The sequence below is a fragment of the Maylandia zebra genome, linkage group LG11, assembly GCF_041146795.1.
Source record: "Maylandia zebra isolate NMK-2024a linkage group LG11, Mzebra_GT3a, whole genome shotgun sequence".
In the NCBI taxonomy this organism is placed as follows: Eukaryota; Metazoa; Chordata; class Actinopteri; order Cichliformes; family Cichlidae; genus Maylandia; species Maylandia zebra.
The window spans coordinates 12,020,685-12,042,017 of NC_135177.1; the positions used below are offsets into that span (position 1 = coordinate 12,020,685).

The 21,333-nt window shown below is 37.0% G+C and overlaps 3 protein-coding genes across 3 annotated transcripts; all 3 read right to left on the minus strand.

Annotated features, from left to right (window-relative positions):
• Positions 1 to 801: 801 nt before the first annotated feature.
• Positions 802 to 6,568, minus strand: LOC112435561 (C-C chemokine receptor type 1-like). The gene is made up of 3 exons (XM_024804230.2): positions 6,469 to 6,568; positions 1,920 to 2,066; positions 802 to 1,697 (listed from the first exon to the last, which is right to left on the minus strand). Exons 1-3 carry the CDS (start codon positions 6,566 to 6,568, stop codon positions 802 to 804), a joined length of 1,143 nt encoding a protein of 380 aa, XP_024659998.2.
• Positions 6,569 to 7,609: 1,041 nt separating this feature from the next.
• On the minus strand, positions 7,610 to 10,719 carry LOC101470187 (C-C chemokine receptor type 2-like). The gene is made up of 3 exons (XM_004568039.4): positions 10,616 to 10,719; positions 9,527 to 9,685; positions 7,610 to 9,314 (listed from the first exon to the last, which is right to left on the minus strand). The coding sequence occupies exons 1-3, from the start codon at positions 10,620 to 10,622 to the stop codon at positions 8,422 to 8,424; spliced, it is 1,059 nt and encodes a 352-aa protein (XP_004568096.3). The 5' UTR covers positions 10,623 to 10,719; the 3' UTR covers positions 7,610 to 8,421.
• Positions 10,720 to 12,636: 1,917 nt separating this feature from the next.
• On the minus strand, positions 12,637 to 17,365 carry LOC101470477 (C-C chemokine receptor type 3). Its single transcript, XM_004568040.3, has 4 exons — positions 17,173 to 17,365; positions 15,707 to 15,809; positions 14,665 to 14,805; positions 12,637 to 14,566 (listed from the first exon to the last, which is right to left on the minus strand). The coding sequence occupies exons 2-4, from the start codon at positions 15,711 to 15,713 to the stop codon at positions 13,671 to 13,673; spliced, it is 1,044 nt and encodes a 347-aa protein (XP_004568097.2). The 5' UTR covers positions 15,714 to 15,809; positions 17,173 to 17,365; the 3' UTR covers positions 12,637 to 13,670.
• Positions 17,366 to 21,333: the final 3,968 nt, after the last annotated feature.

Here is a 21,333-nt window from a genome sequence, read left to right on the forward strand (position 1 = left end):
GAGAAACAGAAGAACATGCTCGCTGCAAATATTCTTCTCAAAAGCAATAATGTACTTCTCCAACATGACAGTCCACTTTATGACCTTCATGTGACATGAGTTCGAGATCTGCAGTATCATTTATTGTCTTAGCAAAGCAATAATACAAAATCCGGAAAGCAGATGATTGGATGCCTGACTCCAATCAGCTCCATTGGTAAACAATGACAAATACAAGGATCCACAACATAATACTACAAACAAAAGAACTATATAAGGCTGAACATCAGAAAACAACGTGGAAGTAGAGAAAATTACGATTCACACATGCAGCTATTTCACATCTTCTTTTGCTTAAAGAAAATCTAAAACTGTTGTACGCTATTTTTGGTGCATTTCTGCAAAATAGCAAACTCATTAAAAATGTGTGAAGAACAAAGCAAACTGTTACAAGTTGCTATAAACAGCAGGTTCAGTTTAATGGACCATCTAATGTAAGTCAGCCTGAGCAAAACAAGGAAGGGCATCACATAGTAAGATACTTGAGATTCTATAAAGCAGTTAGCAGTGCTAACATGTTAATTTTATAAGTAGGCAGAATTTACTTCTACAATCTTATGGTCAGAATCAAATATAAACCAATGTAAATGCAAAGGGTCCAAAAGTGTACAGAGACATTTTGAAGGTGACTCACAGGTGAAGAACACTGTGGTATTTGTCAGATAGAAGTGACCAAATGAACAATACGAACATGATGCACGGTCTGCAGTAATAACAGGGTGAAACATTCATGTAAAAATACTTACAACTGCCCTCCACCTCCTACAGTTTAAAAGAGGAGGTGATTTCAGAGCCCCTGGACATAACTGAGCTCCTCCTGAATGAGCTGTCTGTCAGATCTCTGCTGTAACCAGGCATCAACTTTTTCAGCAGCTGCAAGGCTCGTCTCATAAACTTCTCTCCCACAAAAGCATAAATGATGGGATTCAGACAGCAGTGAGTGTAAGCTAAGGCCTCGGTCACTGTTATTGACAGCTTTACATTGTTGTACCAGGTTTCATCATTGAGGATTATTTCTCTTTCCTGAAGAAACTCCAGGAAAAGGGAAATGTTATATGGAGCCCAGAGGAAGAAGAATACAACCACTATACAGATGATCAGCTTGACGATGCGGTGCTTCTTTGCGGTCCTCATGTTTACCAGCCTGGGGATGATCCTGGAGTAGCAACCTACCATCACCAGCACGGGAATCACAAGACCCAGCACATTTGTGGTGAACAGGTTGTAATGCTCCCAGACTTTGCTCTCCTTAGGATAGTCACATTCAAACTTCTGGGACTCTTTTGTTTCCTGTATGAAGATAAAATCCGGCAGAGACACAAACAAGCTCAGCATCCAAACGAGCACAGTCAGAATGATGGCTGCCTTCTTTGTGCGATAACGTGCAACCCTGTGAGCGTGCATGATGATCATGTAGCGGTCCAGCGTCATGACAACCATGAAGAAGATGCTGCTGAAGAAGCCAATGTGGTGAGAGCCAGAGATCAAACGGCACATGAAGTCTCCAAAGGTCCACTGGCCGACCCTGGTATTGTGAGAGAAGAAAGGCAGCATGAAGACGAAGAGGAGGTCAGAGAGAGCCAGGTTGAAGAGGCAGATGTCTGTCAGGTTGCTCTGATTGCGATGCTTCACCAGGACACACACCACTAGTCCGTTACCTTTGGGAGAAAAGATGCAATAAGTGTAAATGTCACACTGTTACATATTCTTTCTGTCTCTTTCTCTCTGTCGGTCTCATGTTGTTGTGTTGCACATAAACACACCTGCATACAGAGTTTAGGCCTAAAACGTGCTTTCTGTTCCCATAAAGGACAACAGGTCCCTGCAATGTGTAAATACAATACAATCCCCACAATATAGACACAAGAAGACGCACGTACCTATGAAGCCCAGGATGAAAACCGAACTGTAGAGAATAGCAAGAAACACTTGGCTGAATTCCTTTACATCGGTGGAGTTGGCTGGAGCATAGTCTCCATAATCAAAATCACTGTAATTGCCATAATTGTCTTCTCTGTCATTAAATTCTGCTGAGAGAGAGAGAATGATGTCATTAGTACTAGTAGTAGTATCAGTAATAGTCTTTCAACTCTGTTTGTAATATTTAGATGCATAGTCAAAAAACATATGCAAGTTGATCAAATGTAAAGTTAATTGTATTATCTGGATAAAGAAAAAAATTTATATATATATATATATATATATATATATATATATATATATACATATATATATATATATATATATATATGTATATATAAATTTTTGCTTTTTGTCTCCTGAGGAAGGTGAATAGAAAATTAAATAGTATTGCTGCTTCATCCGTTTTTATTGGGACAGAAGAAGAACGTGCTAGTTAAAGTAGTAGCAGTAGTATTCTTGCCGACATGTTGCTGTTTGAAAAGGGAAATTTCCTTAACCATGAGCACCACAAATGCTACTCCATTCAGCTCTGCTGCATTGGGCTTTTGGCCCCCAGCCAGTTGATAATTGATTGCCACCTTTTGGTTGTCACAGGTACTCCCTCCTTAGGAAAGTTCTCACCACTTCACATCAATCCATAATGTGACGCTCCTGTATTAAAGTAGGATTTAAGTCTCCTTGGCTATGATTTAAACCTGTAACTATTCTGAAGAAAGGTCATAAAAGGCTTTAAACCCATAAACCCAGCGTCAGCTTGTACAATCATAAACCTGCTCATTTCAGCAGGCGTAATAAACGTTACTATTCAATTTGGCCTGTTTGTTAATGATTATTTTTCACGCTAGTATGTTTTGGTCATAGTGATATTATTTAACATAATTATCATTGTACAACTCTATTGTCTACCTTAAAAAAAATACATGTTTGTGGGTGAGATGATTGTAGATATAAAGGTCAACCACAAGACATTGTGGCAATGCATATCTTTTGAATAATTTCAAAAATTATCTTCAAACACAGTAGACTAAAATAAAAAACAAACGTGTAGACTAAATTTAGAAATAGCAATCATGAACTAATTGTGATATAATTTCAATTATAGCATTTGGTTTTGAATCCCTGCGGCAACTTGTACAGCTGTGAACGTTACACATTATTAAAAATATATTTTTAAGAACTCTGAAAGATATTACACTTTAAATATACTAAATTCTGCATTACTATTAAAATGTATTCACCTGACATGGTGATATCTCAGTGTTGTATCTTCCAAACACGTCAAGTCAGGAACTCTTTTTTTGATTTTTTTATTGATGTGATCCCTTTAGATGTTCAGAGATAAACTAACTGTCTTAAAGTCAGCAGTCTTATAATGAGGAGCACAGTAGAAAAGCAGATTTCACTTCCTGTACGTCCTCAAGTGAGATCTTTATCAGGAGTCTGCTTAAAATCTAGACAGCTAGATAATACTTCAAAGTGCAAGACAGCTTTTGGTGACCCAAATTCACACCTTCACAAGATGACTGCTAGTTTTTAGCGCGTCACAATGCTTATTATTATTATCATTTCTTTCTTTATTTGTTCCTTCATCTTCTTGATCCCATTGTTATACATTACCGCTGTATATCTCAGGACACTTTAGTAAAGACACCTTGTTATCACTGGACTGAGTTTTGCTTTCAGAACTACTTCAATACAACATGGCATAGATTCAACAAGCTGCTGGTTCATATTGATGATGATAGCTTGCCTCTGGCATCAAAAGCACATTTTTCACCCAGAGAGCTGCCACTCAATTGTTTTGTTTCTTCTGTAAACCTCACTGATGGCAGATATAGATAACAACAGAGATGAAGATAAAAATAGAGATACTGTTTGTGATAGAGACGTAGATAAGATAGGGACAGAGATAGAGTTAGTGATAGCAAAGGAGATAAAGACTTAGTGATAGAGATATAAACTGCAAGTTAGACACTGAGGCTTTTGGCGATGAGGGGGCTCTACCTTGCAGCAGTTGGGTGGTTGTGTCACATCTGCCCAGAGGTGGGAAAGTACAGACATTCTCTACTTGGGTAGAAGTACAGACACTAGTGTTGAAAAATACTCCAGTAGAAGTTGAAGTAGTGAAAAAGTACAGTCACTGAAATGAAGAAAGTAAAAAGTTGCTCTCTGGATGATGTTTCTGCCAGCTGTTTTTGTGCAATGCTACCTGAACCTTGTTCTATATTAATGTAATAATAAAATAATATTGAGATCACAAACTTTACTTCTGTTTAAAACTAAATTTTAATGAATGCACTCAGTTTGAATCAGAAAATGAGCAAAGAAAAAGAAGAAAATTAAAAAGAATTTCTGTTGCCCACATTGTAGAGGGGAGCCTTACCCAACATCTGATCTTTAATGTAATCCTTAAATTTCTAGTTCACAAACAAGACTGAGCAGTCCCTATATAACCTCTCTTCTTCCTCTCCTTCCCTGTCCTGTCTTTTTTTAATCTTTCTTCATCAATTAGTGACGTTAGGTGTCTTTCTTTTGCCTCCCTGTGAAATACAGCAGCTGGACCTTAGGCTAGCAACACACTGTGAGATAAACTGCAGTTTGTGTGTTTGGTGATGTTTGTTGAGCTGATAAAAGTGCTGCATTTGAAATTAACTGCTATTTTAAAAAACATTATCCCCTTTATGCTCGCTCCTCTTTTGCAGCGCTAGCTAGATGACGAAGCACAGCAACCGCAACGTATGGACACTTGGACACTCGTTCTGATGTTGCCCCTGCAAGTTTTACAAGTTTTAATAGCACCCTAGTTTTCACACAGTCATACTCACCCTGTGCACTTTATACACTCACCAACACACCCACGTAGCGCTTTCAACACTGCGCGCGGGCGGGGTTTTCCATGTTTCACAAACCTTGCCCTGGACTGTCCTTGTATTATTACTTCCCCCTCCCTTTCTTTTTCTGTCAGCTAAGATATTTTCATACTATACTATATTACACACAATGTTATAACTAAAATAACCTGAATACCTGAAATAACACTAAAAAAAAGTGATTAAATAAACAGATAAAAGTAATACGTGAACAAGAGAGAATTTATAGAGCTGATCTTAGAAAAGCAAAATTGGTGTGAATTTTTGTATTGATGGACTTTTCTTAACTTCATCTGTACAGGTGTTCCACACACTAGCTTATTACATCATTAAACTGGTCATTAGTATAACGTTCACATTGTTGATCATCTTTATGGGTGTAGAAATTATTTTCAGGGTCTATATCATTTTCCAAGACCCATAGTCTGTGATCAGTATACTAAAAGGGTTTTAGTCCCAAATCATGTATATACAATGATTATTTATAGGGAAGGTTGGTTCTCACTTTACTAAGAAAAGTTATTATCATCATATTTTGTCATGTTATATGATTCTTATGTATAGTTGGTTGTTAAGAATTCCTAATGGAGAATTATATTTTTTATTTAACCTGTCATAGTTCATTTCTAATATTTATCCAGATCTGAAACTAATTTAATGACCACAACTTTTTGTTCTTCTGGGGTTCCTTTGAGTTTGATGTAGATGTTGATTGCACCGTTTTTAGTCTTCTTAGTATTCCTGCTTGTCATGCTATGTCTGCATTTTTCTTTGTCAGATGCTCGTTTATGTAGACACTGGTTCCTCACAGCTCACAGTGTCCTTTTTGATTTTCTATTCACAAAGCCTATTATTATAGATGGTTTTACTCTATTACTTTTTGAAGGCAGAGAATGGCAAACCTCAGTGTCTTTACTATTAATAGTTATTCACTTGCCATTGAAGAAATTGACAGTTTGTTGCTCCAAAGAGTCGACGTCAGCTTTAGTAGGCTCATTGACTTCCTGTGCCACTACAGCTCTAGCATACGTTCTGTGTTTGGTCTCCAGTCCACTTACTATTAAGCCATTCATACAGGTATACTGCTCTAGATCATCCACTTGGGAACCAAGAGGGCTATTTTTTTTATCCTTTTCTTCATTTAGTTTTTGCAGTTCTTTAATCTGTTCCATCATATCCAATAGCAACTTCTGTTGTTTAGAGGTATTAGAAAGCTCTCCTGACATCTAAGGAGGTAGACCAAGTCATCTGCTGATTGGAAGGTTGGTGGTTCAATCCTTGGCAGTGTGGATGCCAGATATCCCTGGACAAGATATTAATCCTAAATTACTCTAACATGCATCCATCAGAGTATGAATGTGTGCAAGTGTTAGGTAGAAAGCACTTACATAGCATAGAAGAAAGTGCTTGTGTAAATGGATGAATGTGGCATGTTAAGAATGTTAAGCACTTTGAGTGTTCTGGGAAAGTAGAAAAGCACTGTGTAAGAATCAGTCCATTTACCATTTAGTAGGCACTTTTACCAGCCATAGTTGGTATCGTTTAAGCAAAAACTGGCTATGGTACTACTGAAGTTTCGTTCTGTTCCGCCTGCAGGCTAATAAGGAAGCCTGGTCTCGGGCTATTGGAGCCTGACCGTGGCCTGGTGGCGGGCCTGGTATCTGCTGGAGAGTCCTGGGCCTGGAGATGCTGGAGGACCCTGGGCCTGTTGGCTGCTGGTGAATCTTGAATAACATGTCTTGACTTACCGAATTGGCTAACCAGTTCATTTGAATCCTTTCAGAGGTTATCTGAGTCATCAGTAATATGACAACAGCAATATGCTGAAGAATATTTTCCGTTCATTTCAGTTTTAATGCTGCCTTCAGAGATGAGCACCAACAACAAAATGATTTCAACCCAGTTTCAGTATAATTTAAACTGAACTGGTAAACACAGAAATGGTACAGTTTAATGTACTTTTAGCAAATATAATTAACTGAATAAATCAACAGGGTAACTGAAGAAAGAAATCAAACCTTAAATTGATGTGTGTTTGAATTCAACTTAAAATGCTTTTATTTCCCCTTCTAGAAATTGTAATGCCTAAAAAAGTCAGAGCAATACATGGTACAATCTCTGTATGTGCTCTTTTGAGCTTTCACCTTTGTACTCTAATGTCCACCTAATGTCTTGACAGCTCTAATCTGACTCTCCTTCCACATTTTTAAGGAAAATCCGTACTTTCACTTCCTGAAACATGATTATAGGTTGAAAATATGCCAAAGTTATTTCTGCTGTCCACTACAAAGGGCAACAAATATGATTTTGGTTTTGGAAAGGAGTAAAATTACTGAATTTCTGAAGTGCTGCTAAAAGGAAAAGTTAAGGGTCTCAAAGTGAAGATATCAATTTGATTTTTAGCAACAACAAAAAAATCATGTATCCTCCTCTGTTGACATAATGTGGAAGCTGCAACTCCTGTCATTTTGAAAAGACATTACATGCGGCCTCAATTGAAAGCCCGAGATTTCAGATGACGGTTCAGTTGGACTCTTCCACGGGCGAGAAAAATTATAGTGATGGTGAAGAGTAACCTATCTAATGAATTAGTTTGGGACTATCTCACAGAACTTCTTTTTTAACAGATCCTTTTTTCTGACTGTGTACAGAATTTGTCATTTCCATAACAGAGAGAATTAAGAGAGCTTTTCAAAATGAACAATGGACTCCTCCAATATGACAAACCACTTTATGACTTTAATTTGAAGTAAGCTGAAGATTTCCATTATCATTTATTGTCTTAAGAAAACTATCATATAAAATCAGCAAAAGAGATAAAGGAGTGTCTGACTCGACTCAGTCATTACAAATGCAAAGAACCATAAAATGATGTAACAAACAAAAAAAGTGCAAAAAGTGAAACATCAGAATGGGGCTGAAGATAGAAATATGTAAATTAAAGTAAGAAAATGCACCGGTTTCATTCAAAGAAGGTCTGGCACAACAGTAAAAGTCACTGAAGCAATAAGGACAATGTATCCAGCATGTAAAGCTCTATTCTGTACATATATACAATGTTGCCAATACTGGAACGTTTGCTCCACATCATTTTATAAGATTCAATTATCAATGACGACATGTGAATATGGAAAATGCTCCGTATTGGTATACATTTGATTGAAGGATTTCTATTTCATCTAAGACTAGAACATTCTGTATTGCCATCTTTGGTTTGTTTGTGTTGCAGTATGCTGTTTTTGCATGTTTGTGTCAGCTTGTTGTTACAGGATGCTGCAAACAGCAGGTTCAGTTAAATGCACCAGCAAGTTTCACTGAGCCTGAGCAGAAGAAGGACGAGCATTACATAGTCTCAAAAACACTGGAGATAAGTTTTGAGCCTTTGCATCTGAAATGTTATGATAAAAATGAAGTATTCCCTTGTAATCATAGGATCTAAAGGTGTAAACACAAACTCTGTAGTGAAAAACACTGCAGTATGTGTCAAATACAAGTGGTCAAATGAACAAAAAAACAATAACAAGATATGCTCTGCAGTAATAACACGTGAAAACTGCATGTTAAACAAGTTACAACTGCCCTCAAACTTCTACAGTTTAAAAGTGGAGGTGATTTCAGAGCCCCTGGACATAACTGAGCTCCTCCTGAATGAGCTGTCTGACAAATCTCTGCTGTAACCAGGCACCAACTTTTTCAGCAGCTGCAAGGCTCGTCTCATAAACTTCTCTCCCACAAAAGCATATATGATGGGGTTCAGACAGCAGTGAGTGTAAGCAAACGCCTCAGTTACTGCCACTGACAGCCTTATATTTTTGTCCATGGTGTCATTACGTGGGATTTTCCCCTTTTCCTGAAGAAACTTCAAGAAACGAGAAATGTTATATGGAGTCCAGAGCAAGAAAAACGCAACGACTATACAGATGATCAACTTGACGATGCGGTGCCTCTTTGCTGTCCTCATGCTCATCAGTGTGGGGATGATCCTGGAGTAGCAACCAACCATCACCAGCAAAGGAATCACGAGACCCAGCACATTTGTGGTGAACAGGTTGTAACGCTCCCAGACTTTGTTGTGATAGTTACATCCAGTCTTCTGAGGCTCTTCCTTTATTTCCCGTGTGGAGATAAAATCCGGCAGAGAGACAAACAAGCTCAGCATCCAAACGAGCACGGTCAGAATGATGGCTGCCCTCATTGTGCGAAAACGTGCAACCCTGTGAGCGTGCACGATGATCATGTAGCGGTCCAGCGTCATGACAACCATGAAGAAGATGCTGCTGAAGAAGCCAGTCTGGTGAGAGCCGGACAACAAACGGCACATGAAGTCTCCAAAAGTCCACTGGCCGACCCTGGCATAGTGAGAGTAGAATGGCAGCGTGAAGACGAAGAGGAGGTCAGAGAGAGCCAGGTTGAAGAGGCAGATGTCTGTCAGGTTGCACTGATTGCGATGCTTCACCAGGACACACACCACTAGTCCGTTACCTTTGTGAGAAAAGGCACGATAAGTGTATCTGTCACACTGTTACATGTAAAATAAGGATGTCTGTTTTTGTGTTTCTTACATCACTGTTACACACCTACATACAAGACTCTTTCCCCTGAATCCCTTAAAGTCAACAGCTTACTAAATCTATCTCTGTCCCCAGAAAGTGAGGACGTGTTCTCACAGCCAACATACAACAGGACACACCTACCTATGAAGCCCAGGATGAAAACCAAACTATAGAGAGTGGCAAGAAACACTTGACTGAAATCTTGAATATCAGTTAAGTTGATAGGAGCATAATCTTGTGTGACACCTTCATCATAGTAACTCGTATAATTGTATGTGTCATTTTCTGTGGCATTCTCGTCTGGGGAGAGAGAGAGAGAGAGACAGAGCTGTTATTAGTAGTAGTAGCTGTAGTATAGTAGTAGTATTTCAACACAGACCATGAATATTAATGTACAATGGATATAGCACCTGTCTACAACGCTGCATTCAAACACTTTGAGTGCTCACGGCATTAAATGTTAATAATGAAGTTTCAATCATTTTCATGGAAACACAGGAAAAAGTTCAAAAGTTACTGGTGCTGATTACTGTTTGTGAAAATGATTTTCCTTTGTTATGTATGTTTAGGCCCTCAAAGTCAGTTGATAATGAGGATTATTTTGCCACCTGCTGGTAGTTACAGGTACGTCTGTCAAGCCACCGTTCGTCACTTTTCACCGGATGCTTCTGCTTTATGAAAAACGATATTTAAACTTCCTTTATACTGTCTATGATTTAAACCATATCAGCTACAATAAAAACAGGTGATATGAGGCTAAAAGCCAATAAGCCCGGTCTAAATGTGTACTATTAGAACCCTGGGGCACTGAAAATTATTATTTCATTTCGTCCATTTCTTTATGTTATAATCATTTTTACAAAAATATCCATGTAATGAGATTATTTAAGATTATCAACATAATTTTAAAATATTATTTTTATTATATTGTCTAACTCAACAGACATGTTTGTAGATGACAGCAAAAGGTCACCTTCACAGACATTGTGGTTATACACATATTTTGTACACTTTTGTGAAGACTTTTCGAAGAATATAGAAATAGAACTATCAAATAGAAATAAAAAGATAATATTTTACAGTATTATTGGTTTTAGATCTCTACAGGAATGCGCACAGCCTTAGACATTAAACATAATAACATGGATATATTTAAAAGAAAATATTAAAATATTACACTGCAAAAGTACCAATTTGGATACCAATGGATTACTTATTAAATGTATTCACCTTGCATAGTGATATCTCAATGATGGCTCTTCCAGCCAGGTAGAGTCAGGAATGGCACTTCAAGGCTCCCCCCTTTTTGTTTTTCGTTCTTAATGATGTGATGCCTTTATTCTGCAGAGATGAACTAACACCCAAATAGTTAGCAATCTGATAATGAGCAGTAAAAAAAAACAGAAGAGCAGATGTTGCTTCCTGTATGTCCTGTAAGTAAGATCTTTATCTTGTCTAGATGTCTGCTAGACATCAAGAATGCCAAAAATAATTCAAAGAGCAGAATGGCATGTGGTTACACCCCTTCACACCTCTAAAACTGAATGCTGGCTTTTAAAAAAACAATTAAAACCCTTCATGATTTTTGCATGTAGGTTTACACCATATTTAGTTTTCCTTCTACTTAAACTTATTTAGAAAATGCACTATTTTTCAAATAATTTTCAATATGAATACATCTTTAATTTTAACAGCATAATTTCACTCACAGCTGAAAGGGCGAGTGATAACTTCTGCAATTAATATTTTGGTCTTTGCTTTGTTACATTTCACATCACAAGTTGCAGCTTTGATTAAGAAATGTGCTCGACTGATATTAGTAATTGTTCAAAGACTTCTATTCAGAGTCAAACGCAATATTACTATAAACTGGTGTTTCTATCTCTATCTTGATGTCTTCCTTTTCTCGTCATCATTTTCTCTTCTTGTTGTCATTGTGGTGCATCTCCATGACATAGACCCCACATACCCGTTTCTATATACTTATTGCTGCACAACCCACTTACTCTATGAGAGATGATTGATTCTTGGAAAACACGTATGTGTGGTCTACTGCCACCTCTTGTGGTGGAAAATTAGAAAAGTGGTGCACATTTCAAAAGTTTGAATTCTTTGGTAGAATTTCAGTGACGCATAATCAAACCACATGGTCATTTTCTGAGATGGCTGTCTGAGGGGTGGGGGGTGGGGGGGTTACCGGTAGATGAATCAACAGGAAATAAGTGTGTGACATCCTGGTTAGCAGCTCACTGACCAGTTATGGCACTGCCTCAGTGCCTCAGATTGCTAAATCTGGTTGTATCTCTGTGTTTAACAGCCACTGCAGGCGATCTCATCGTTTCTGACCTATGCTGTTACATTACAATGATTTGATTTCCTAAAGACAAAGTTCACCTGGTGCAGACCAGACAAGTAATTTATCACGTAATGTTTGTCTTAAAAACACAACTGGAGAAAAAAGTAAGTAAATGTAGATTTTCTTTCAAGTACCATACAACCCATACATCATTTTCCTGCACGTTTGCTGCTTCTTCACCTTAAGTTTTTCTTTGTGTTTAAACTCGCGTTTCGGGGTGCAGTGACAACCTTTGCTGAGTTTAACAATAGTTGTTATTCATATTTTCTGAATGTTTCAAAAACATACTGTGCATGTAAATACAAAATCCCCAAATTATTTTACTCTTACATGGAAGAAAAGATTATTTCTGAACTCTTTTTTTCAAAGAATGTCAATAATATACATAGTTAGCAGTCATTTTGCACCCAGGTTGTTTTACTTTATAAGCATTACATTTTTCTGTTTCTGTTGCTCTTGCTGATGTATAATTTAAAAATAGCATTAAAAAAATCAACAACACGCAAACACCCAAAGTAAGTAAATAACCTACATTTTTAAATTTTTGTAATTTTTCTTTGTATTTAAATTACATATTGAGTTTTAATGCTTTTCAAAATATTGAATTGTGTTTTTAGGGTGTTTCTGCTTACCCTGCAACTTACTTACTTTGATTTTACAAAAATAGACTGTTTGCCAATATACTTCTCATATAACATCTGCAAAAAGCATTCAGCTCATGAGGAATTACACAGCTCACCTTTACTTCAACTTCAGTTGAAAATAACTCACAGCTGATGAAATCTTTGTTATACTAGTTGGTCTTCCACTAATGGTCCCCTATAACAGACAACACTAATGTTCTATGGTGGAAAACAGTTAAGTATCAAATAAATAAATTAGGAACTGTCTCACGTCATATCTTGTCTTTTTTTAATAATCTCTTTTTTCATGACTTTTCATGTAAGGATTTTTTCTTTACAGTTACAAAGGGAAATATAGGAGATCATGCTCAATACACACTATTATACTCAAAATATGCAATATCAGAGATAAGAGATAAGATAAAACTTTATTAATCCCTCGGGTGGGTTCCTCTGGGAAATTCGGTTTCCAAAAGCACAGCACCGACAGAAGTTACATATCAGTGACTGTCTTAAGGAAACTACCATGTAAAATCAGGATGAGAGATGAGTATTGCAGAATATAATCACTTTCACTGGTAAAGAAATTGCAAAGCCAAGGAATCAAAAACAACAGCAGCCAAAAAAAGCATAACAAATGTGTACAATAAAGTAAGATAATATATATATTTAGTATAACCTTTGAAATACCTGCAATAATCACTGAAACAAAAAAAGAAAATCTAATATATAAAACTCTATACAGCATACTGTACATGCGTATACAAAATTGACACAAAAATACACACTGGAAAGGTTGTTCCTTATCATTTGTCAAATACCCAATATTATGTCAGAAGACACGTGAAAATGTACTTTTAACACCTAGCACTGTATTTGCATACATTTGAATGAAACGCTTTATGCACACAAGTATAAAATGTTCCATTATGCCTTGTTTTCTTTTTCGATATGTTTATCCTACATAGCTGTTGAATAAAAACATGCATGAAGAAAATAGTTTCATTTTACACCATCAGCAAAAAAAACCTCATTCCATAGTTTAGAAAGGACTTGACAATCTGTAAAGCAGACAGCAGTGCTAGCAGGTTACAATCATTTCAGAAGTAATGAGCCTTTAAATCTGAAATCTTACAGTCAAAACAATACTGAAAATTCAACATGGTGAGACACAGGTGAAGAAAACTGCTATGTGGCAAGTGGGAGTGACCAAATTAACAAAACAAATCACTGAAACATGAATAAGATATGGTCTGCAGTAATAACAGGGTGAAACATTCATGTCAAACAATCCTCCCTACACCTTCTACATGATATAAGTGGAGGTGACTTCAGAGGACTTGGAAATAACTGAGCTTCTCCTGAATGAGCTGGCTGGAAGATTCCTGATGCCAGGCACAAAATTTTTCAGCAGCTTCAAGGCCCTTCTCATAAACTTCTGTCCCACAAATGCATATATGATGGGATTCAGACAGCAGTGAGTGTAAGCAAACGCCTCAGTTACTACCACTGACAGCCTTACATTTTTGTACCAGATGGGATCACGTAGGATTTTTCCTTTTTCCTGAAGAAACTTCAAGAAACGGGAAATGTTATATGGAGCCCAGAGCAAGAAGAATGCAACCACTATGCAGATGATCAGCTTGACAATGCGGTGCTTCTTTGCGGTCCTCATGTTTACCAGTGTGGGGATGATCCTGGAGTAGCAACCTACCATCACCAGCATGGGAATCACGAGACCCAGCACATTTGTGGTGAACAGGTTGTAATGCTTCCAGACTTTCTTCTCCTCGGGATAGTTACATCCAAACTTCTGAGACTCGTCCTTTGTTTCCTGTGTGAAGATAAAATCCGGCAGAGATACAAACAAGCTCAGCGTCCAAACGAGCACGGTCAGAATGATGGCTGCCCTCATTGTACGATAACGTGCCACCCTGTGAGAGTGCACGATGATTACATAACGGTCCAGCGTCATGACAACCATGAAGAAGATGCTGCTGAAGAAGCCAGTCTGGTGAGAGCCGGACAACAAACGGCACATGAAGTCTCCAAAAGTCCACTGGCCGACCCTGGCATAGTGAGAGTAGAACGGCAGCGTGAAGACGAAGAGGAGGTCAGAGAGAGCCAGGTTGAAGAGGCAGATGTCTGTCAGGTTGCTCTGATTGCGGTACTTCACCACGACATACACCACTAGTCCGTTACCTTTGGCAGAAAAAAAGAGTCGAGAATTGTATACCTTTGACACTTTCCCTCCAATGTGTAAACACAACTGTCATTCCCATAGTAGAAGACACACCTACCTATGAAGCCCAAGGCAAAAACCAAACTATAGAGAGTGGATAGAAACACTTGGCTGAAGACCTGTACATCACTGAAATTGGTAGGAGCGTAGTCGCCTATACCATTTTCATAGTCCTCGTAACTGTACAGTGTGGTCTGTTCTGTAAAGAGAGTTATTATAATTGTTTTATTAGTAGTAGTAGTAGTCTTATTTTTTGTTATTATTATTTACACACATACTACAAAAATTAACCATCCAAATTAGGTTATATTATCACACATTATCAAGCATTTTAATTTAAAAACAACAACAACAAAACTGGTGAAAAAAGTTGCAATGTAAGTTGAAGACCACTGTTGCTGTCACGTCAGTTTTTTTGAAAGGAGTTTTTTTTCTATTTCTAAAAAAAAAAAAAAAAAAATACCAATAGTAATCAGTTCAGCTCTGTTGTATTAGGTTTAAGTCAAGTGATAACGGAGATTATTGAGCCACCTGCTGGTTATTACAAGTACTCCAATTGTGGGAATGTGAACAGAGTTTAAACTTTAGTTCGCCATTGTAGCTGATTTTAATCCAGATCACATTAAGCTAAAAGCACAAATACCACCATAAACCTATAAACCTTAAACCACTAACCTTTCATTATGGTCTTTTTCTTTATTTTAGCATTTTGTCTTACATGGACATTTTAATTAATGGATTATTTAATATGATTAGCATCATTTTATAATAATATTTTTTACATTGTCTCAATCAGCAGATGCATGTTTGCAGATCAAAGAAAATATAAAAGGTTTATTAAGGTGAACTTCAAAGATATCGCTGCAGTGCATTTATTTCTTACACTTTTACAAACAATTTTTCGAGCACAGTGTTCTCAAATAAAATGTTATCTAGATCAAATATGGAAAGAGAAAAAAACAAGTATTTGCCGTATTACAGCATTTGAATTTAAATTCTTAAAGCAATGCATACAGACTTACCATTACACATTATAACACAAAAAAATTGTTTATACTGCAAATATCCCAAATTCGGGATTAATGTTAAAATATATTCACCTGACATAGTGATATCTCAGTGATGGCTAATCCAACCAAGTAGAGTCAGGAATTACGTGTCAAGGCTCGTTTTTTCCCCCCTCTGTTGTTGATGCGACGATAGCTTTAGATGTGGAGAGATAAATAACAGTCTTAATGCTGCAGTCTGATAATGAGTAGTACTGAAGCAGAAGTGCAGATGTCGTTTCCTGTACGTCCTTGGGTGAGATCTTTATCAGTTTAAACTCTGAGCTTACCATCTAGACACCCAAAAATAATTCAAGAACAGCACAGCATATGATTACACACATTTTCACACCTTTAGAAAACAGCCGTTAGTTTTTGCTTAAAGGCCCAAACAGTTTGTCATTAACGTTTTGAAATGCATGTTGCTATTCGTGTTTTCCAGTTTCATAAAATGTTACTCTTTTTAAAGTTCCTTAAAGTTAAGGTAATTATTTATCTCTTTTAATCAGACAGGTTTGCAGTATCTGGTTATCTTTTGGTTTGCCACATTTCCTGTCACATTTTGCAGCTTTGAATAAGAAATGTGCACGCATTAAATATTAGCATTTGTTCAAGACTTCTATCCAGAGTTAGCTTTAAGAGTTTCCTCTTAAAAAATTAATTAAGTAAAATTAATTTTAAAAAGGTTTTATTTAGCCCTGCGACAGACTGGCGACCTGTCCAGGGTGGACCCTGCCTCTCGCCCTATGACATCTGGGATAGGCTTCAGCGCCCCCCCTGAAAAGGATAAGCGGGAACCAATGGATGGATGAAGTTTTTATTTATTTATTTATTTATTTATTTAATGGGCTGCACTATTAAAAGGCAAATTAGAGATTTTTTTTACAAATTATTCTATTTTAGCTTCCATATATATATCTCTCTCTTCATATGTCTTTAATGTCGTTTTGTTTTGATTTTTTGTTTTGTATTGTTATTAAAATATTAATAATATTAAAATATTTTTTCCCTTGATCTTGGTTTCGTTGTACGTCTCTGGTGCATATTTATGACTCTTTATAGAGCGATTCTTGCTATTTTATGCATGGTCTTTATCGTCATCTTGTGGTGAAAAACTCTAAAAACATGCAACTCGTGCTGTGCAGTTATATAACGTATTTACGCAGTAGTAGCTCCACGTCTATTAAAGCGCGGTGTTCTTCGAGACAAAATCGGCAGCAATGGATAGAGTCATTGAGGTGAATAAAGTTTTCTTTTCGGTGAGGAAGTGAAATTGTTTTTTCCCTGTCTAATGGAATCTGGGCAGTGTCATGATGTGTTTTTAAGAAATGGAACGATAGCCTGAATGAAGTTAACTCTAAGCTTAAAAAAAGAAAAAGAAGAAGCTGAGCATAGGTCCAAGAGATAAAAATGCTTTCCACAGTGAGATCAAAGGCATAAAAGGTCAGGACGTGTCATATTGTATGGAATGACAGGACCCAGATGCTGAACAGGGAGCTGTTAATACGCAGAAAACGCACCTTTATTTTGGAAGTTGGAAAATCCAAATATGCAGAGTCCAAACAAAATCCAAATGCTGGAAAAAAATTGCAAACTGAATCCAAGAAACAGGCAGGCAGCACACAAGTGAGGTTACTGAAGAATACAACAGACGCCACATATAAAACCAAAGACAGACACGCCTGTAAGTGAATACATGTGCAATCAGGAGGAGGACTGTCACAGGGAAATAACATACAGGAAGTAAAATTTGGGACAAGACACACGAGATACAAGCTAATAAAGTAAAACTGGGAGTAACCCTGAGGTCAGAAAAGTTCTTAATAATCACAAAATCCAAAACTGCCACAAAAAAAGACAAAGAAAATAAGAACAGGGAACAGGAGAGGCTGGAGGACAGGGAATTTGTGTCTGTATTTCAGTCTGTTTTTTGTGAAACATTCTGTGTGTGTATTCAAATGTATTTATGCCTAGTATATTGTTACTAACTAACAAACAGACAGACAAACAGATCGATGACATACTTCCTCCCAAACGCTTGATTGCAGGGGAGAGAATTGCCACCAAGCATTATTAAATAAGTGTCAACAAGTCTGCTTCCCTTCAGGAACCCCTGCCCACCTTCTACTCAACGTCACAAAGAGGAAGGAAAAAGCAGACAAGGTCATAGATAACAAAAACCGCTATATAGCAGATTCTGGAGAGACACTGATCCTCGCGTTGTTCTTTGTTCTTTGCAAACAATTTCCAATCAGAGTAGTACAAGGATAGAAAAAAAATTAGGTGACAGTGTTTTGGATTCAAATCCCTACAGCAATGTGTACACCCTTAAGCTTTACACATTAAAGTGCAAACATATTTCCAAAATCATGCAAAACATCACACTGCATATATTTCAAACACTGTCAAAATGTATTCACCTACCTGACTTAGTGATATGACTGGATGACTGGATGTGTAAAGCGCTTTGGGGTCCTTAGGGACTAGTAAAAGCGCTATACAAATACAGGCCATTTACCATTTTTGCACAGTGTACCAGGCACTCTTTTCATAATGAACTTGTATCTACTTCTTCTATCTACTTCTCCAATATTAGGGGAGCTCACACACGAGGGATTACCCTGGTTATTTATATCAACATGTTGGAAACTTGCTTTCTGGGCTCTATTTCCAGGAAACAAGTTCATCAAATTTTGAGTTTAAAACAGCTTAAAAATAAACCCTGAGTTCAGCAACTCTCAGTTCAGCAACTCTCAGTTGCTGAACTCAGAGCTTTTCTTGGAACAGGAAACTGTTCCAAGAAAAGCTCATCAGAGTAAGTTGAATCAATTCTGAGTAGTAACCCTGGCACATGGGTGAGTAGGGAAATAAAGAACCCATGCGCTGTCTATCTTGCGTACTGCACAATATCGTTTATTACTTAGTAAATACTGATATCTATGACTAGCTAGTTTATTGTGATGGTGCTTTGTTTTCTCTATTATTATGTTGCTCTTTGTTGTTTGCTGTCTCCTCTGTTTGTTTGTTTGTTTGTTTTTTCTCCATACAGGTGACCCAGGAGTTTTTTTTTTTTTTTTTTTTGTCTCTCTTCCCCCCCCTTCTCACCGTCTCTTCTCCCCTTGGGTTTTCTTTCTTTCTCTCCCCCCCTCTCTCTCATTCATTCCCCCTGTCCTATTTATTAAAAAAAAAAAAAAAAAAAAAAAAAAAAAATGACAAAGGATGAACTGAAGCTCTGCCATCACGTAATGTCGCATACTGCTGTTTCTGATGTCATTTAAAAAAAAAAAAAAAAAAAAAAAAAAAAAAAAAAAAAAAAAAGAACCCAGCATTCACCAAGGCAACACCATTTTAATCCAATGGGCAGAGGACATGTTTAATTTTTTAATAATCATGATTATATTTAGATACATATTATAAAGACAATTAAATCTTTATAACTGTAAGTATATGTGGGTGACAGAAACTGATGATAAAAATGTGGAGAAACAGATCAGACAGATCATTGATGGACCTGTGATCTGCCCTCAAGTCCGTTTTTTAGTTAAATAAAAACAGTTTGTACTACAGTTCATGATTATTCCAGTGTTTGAGTAATTATTTAGTAACATTTTAATCTACTGATGGAATATAGCAGCCTCCCTTTTTTTAAGACAAGAATTTCTTTATTTTTGTTATTAATGGATAAGAAATGCTTAATAGGATTTCAAAGAAACTCTGCTTGAATTTCCCACACTGTAACCATTTTTAATCTGATCTAATGTCAGCCTTAACTGAAAAATAATGGCTCACTCACACCCATAGTCAGAATTCAGTCATTGTTTCACATTTAACTGAAAAAAAAAAGTTTTTCAATCGTTAGTTTCAACGGTAAAGGCAAGCATGTTTTAAGAAATAGTTTAGCTTTGACAGAGTTATTTCAGTAGTTTGGGGGGGATGATCTGTTTAAATAAAGACTGCAGATTGTGTCGAGAAAAATCAGGCTGTTGTGAATGAATCTGGACAGGATGACCTGCATCTAGGTCTTGATATGATATTAGTTGTGGATTTGTCCTGCTGTGCAAGACTCAGACCTGGACACAGTTTCCTTATGAGCTGCTTATGAGCTGTCATAGGTAGTCTTTTCTTCTGAATGTTTGTCACTCCTTCTCATGAATCGAAGTGATTCTACTGCTTTATGAAAACTTGACCTAAATCACCATTGCAACTAATATAAGACAAATCTTATGAGTCTAAAAGTTCACCAGGCCAGTGTCACTATATACCATCGTAAGTGCCTTGAGTCAACTGTTGTTTCCATTTGGTGCTATATGAGTACAATTGAATTGATTTAAAACTAAATTAACCCTGACAGTGAATATTTATTTGATGTATTCACCTGACTTAGTGATATCTCACTGATTGCTCTTCAAATTAGTAGAGTCAGGAATTACGCTTCACAGCTCCTCATGTGATGCTTTCAGATGTGTACAGATGAATTATCACTCTTAAAGTCTGCAAGTACAAGGTGTGCAGAAATAGAGGTGCCAATAGAGTTTCCTGTTTGTCTAGAAGTGAGAATTACCAAACAACTATCAAGCAAATCTGGCAAACAACACATAACATGTGGTTACACACCTTATTCACATCATGAGAAAAGGACTGTAGTTTTTCTTTTTTTTTTTTCTTTTAGCTTAAAGGCTTAAAGAGGAATTTTTATTGTGGCTATAGGTGGACTTGTTATTATTGTTCAAATACTGTTTGTTTGTTTGTTTGTTTGATTGATTGTTATTTTGTTTTAGCCTGCACACGTCCAGCTTCACTTTCCTTTTTCTTTTTCATCTTGTTCCTCTACTACTTCCTCTTCTTCCTCTGCTTCATATCATACATTCCACATAAATATCTTTATAAACCGTTTAGTATAGCCAGTGTACCCACAGAAAGTCTACTCTTAACCTAATAAGACCTATAACTTTTATAATGTTTAAAGTAGAGTCGCTGAGTGATTACTGTATGGTCTATGGTGACCTCTTGTGGTGGACAGTTTTGACTACATGTCTACGCTTTCTCGTGGCACAAAGCATGCTGGGAGAAAAGGTTTGAATTGTCATTGCAGAATTTAAATAAAGTATTATCACCTAGAAGCTACGACTCAGACTTTGGCGGCTGTAGACCTGACATCAAACAAAATATAACAATAATAATAATACGATAGATAGATAGATAGATAGATAGATAGATAGATAGATGTGTGTGTGTGTGTGTGTGTGTGTGTATGTGTGTGTGTGTGTGTGTGTGTGTGTGTGTGTGTGTGTGTTAATTGGAGTTCATATTACTGTTTGTACACACGCTATGTTGTTATATTTTGTGTTTTGGTAGTAGGCTATTTCTATACGGTATTCGTAACGACGCTCTCCAGTTGGCGCTGAATGAAGTCCCGATGAGGATGATTGACATTAGATCTGCTGACGAAAGCGGGCTGAAGAGAATCTCTGCAAAGTAAGAGTATGTAGATAACGGAAATCGCTTGGGATTCCTTTCTAAATAAAAGCGTTAATGCTCTTTAAGCGCTACAAGATTGTCCTCACGCGAGGTACAGTAGGGAAAATAGCACAGTTATAACGTAGATGTTTTCTGTGGAGCTAATATATATCCCTCATTAGAGTCGCACAAAGACGGAAAGACTTTGAAATGAGCGTTTTTAA

Coding starts and splice junctions, on each gene's coding strand:
- LOC112435561 (XM_024804230.2), bottom strand. CDS start 6,568: ATGTTATTCAAGATTCACCAGCAGCCAACAGGCCCAGGGTCCTCCAGC. Junction 2,067..6,468: donor AGGCCCGCCACCAGGCCACG/GTCAGGCTCCAA, acceptor CTCTCTCAGCAG/AATTTAATGACAGAGAAGAC. Junction 1,698..1,919: donor TTTCATCCTGGGCTTCATAG/GTACGTGCGTCT, acceptor TTTCTCCCAAAG/GTAACGGACTAGTGGTGTGT.
- LOC101470187 (XM_004568039.4), bottom strand. Junction 9,315..9,526: donor TTTCATCCTGGGCTTCATAG/GTAGGTGTGTCC, acceptor TTTCTCACAAAG/GTAACGGACTAGTGGTGTGT.
- LOC101470477 (XM_004568040.3), bottom strand. Junction 14,567..14,664: donor TTTTGCCTTGGGCTTCATAG/GTAGGTGTGTCT, acceptor TTTCTGCCAAAG/GTAACGGACTAGTGGTGTAT.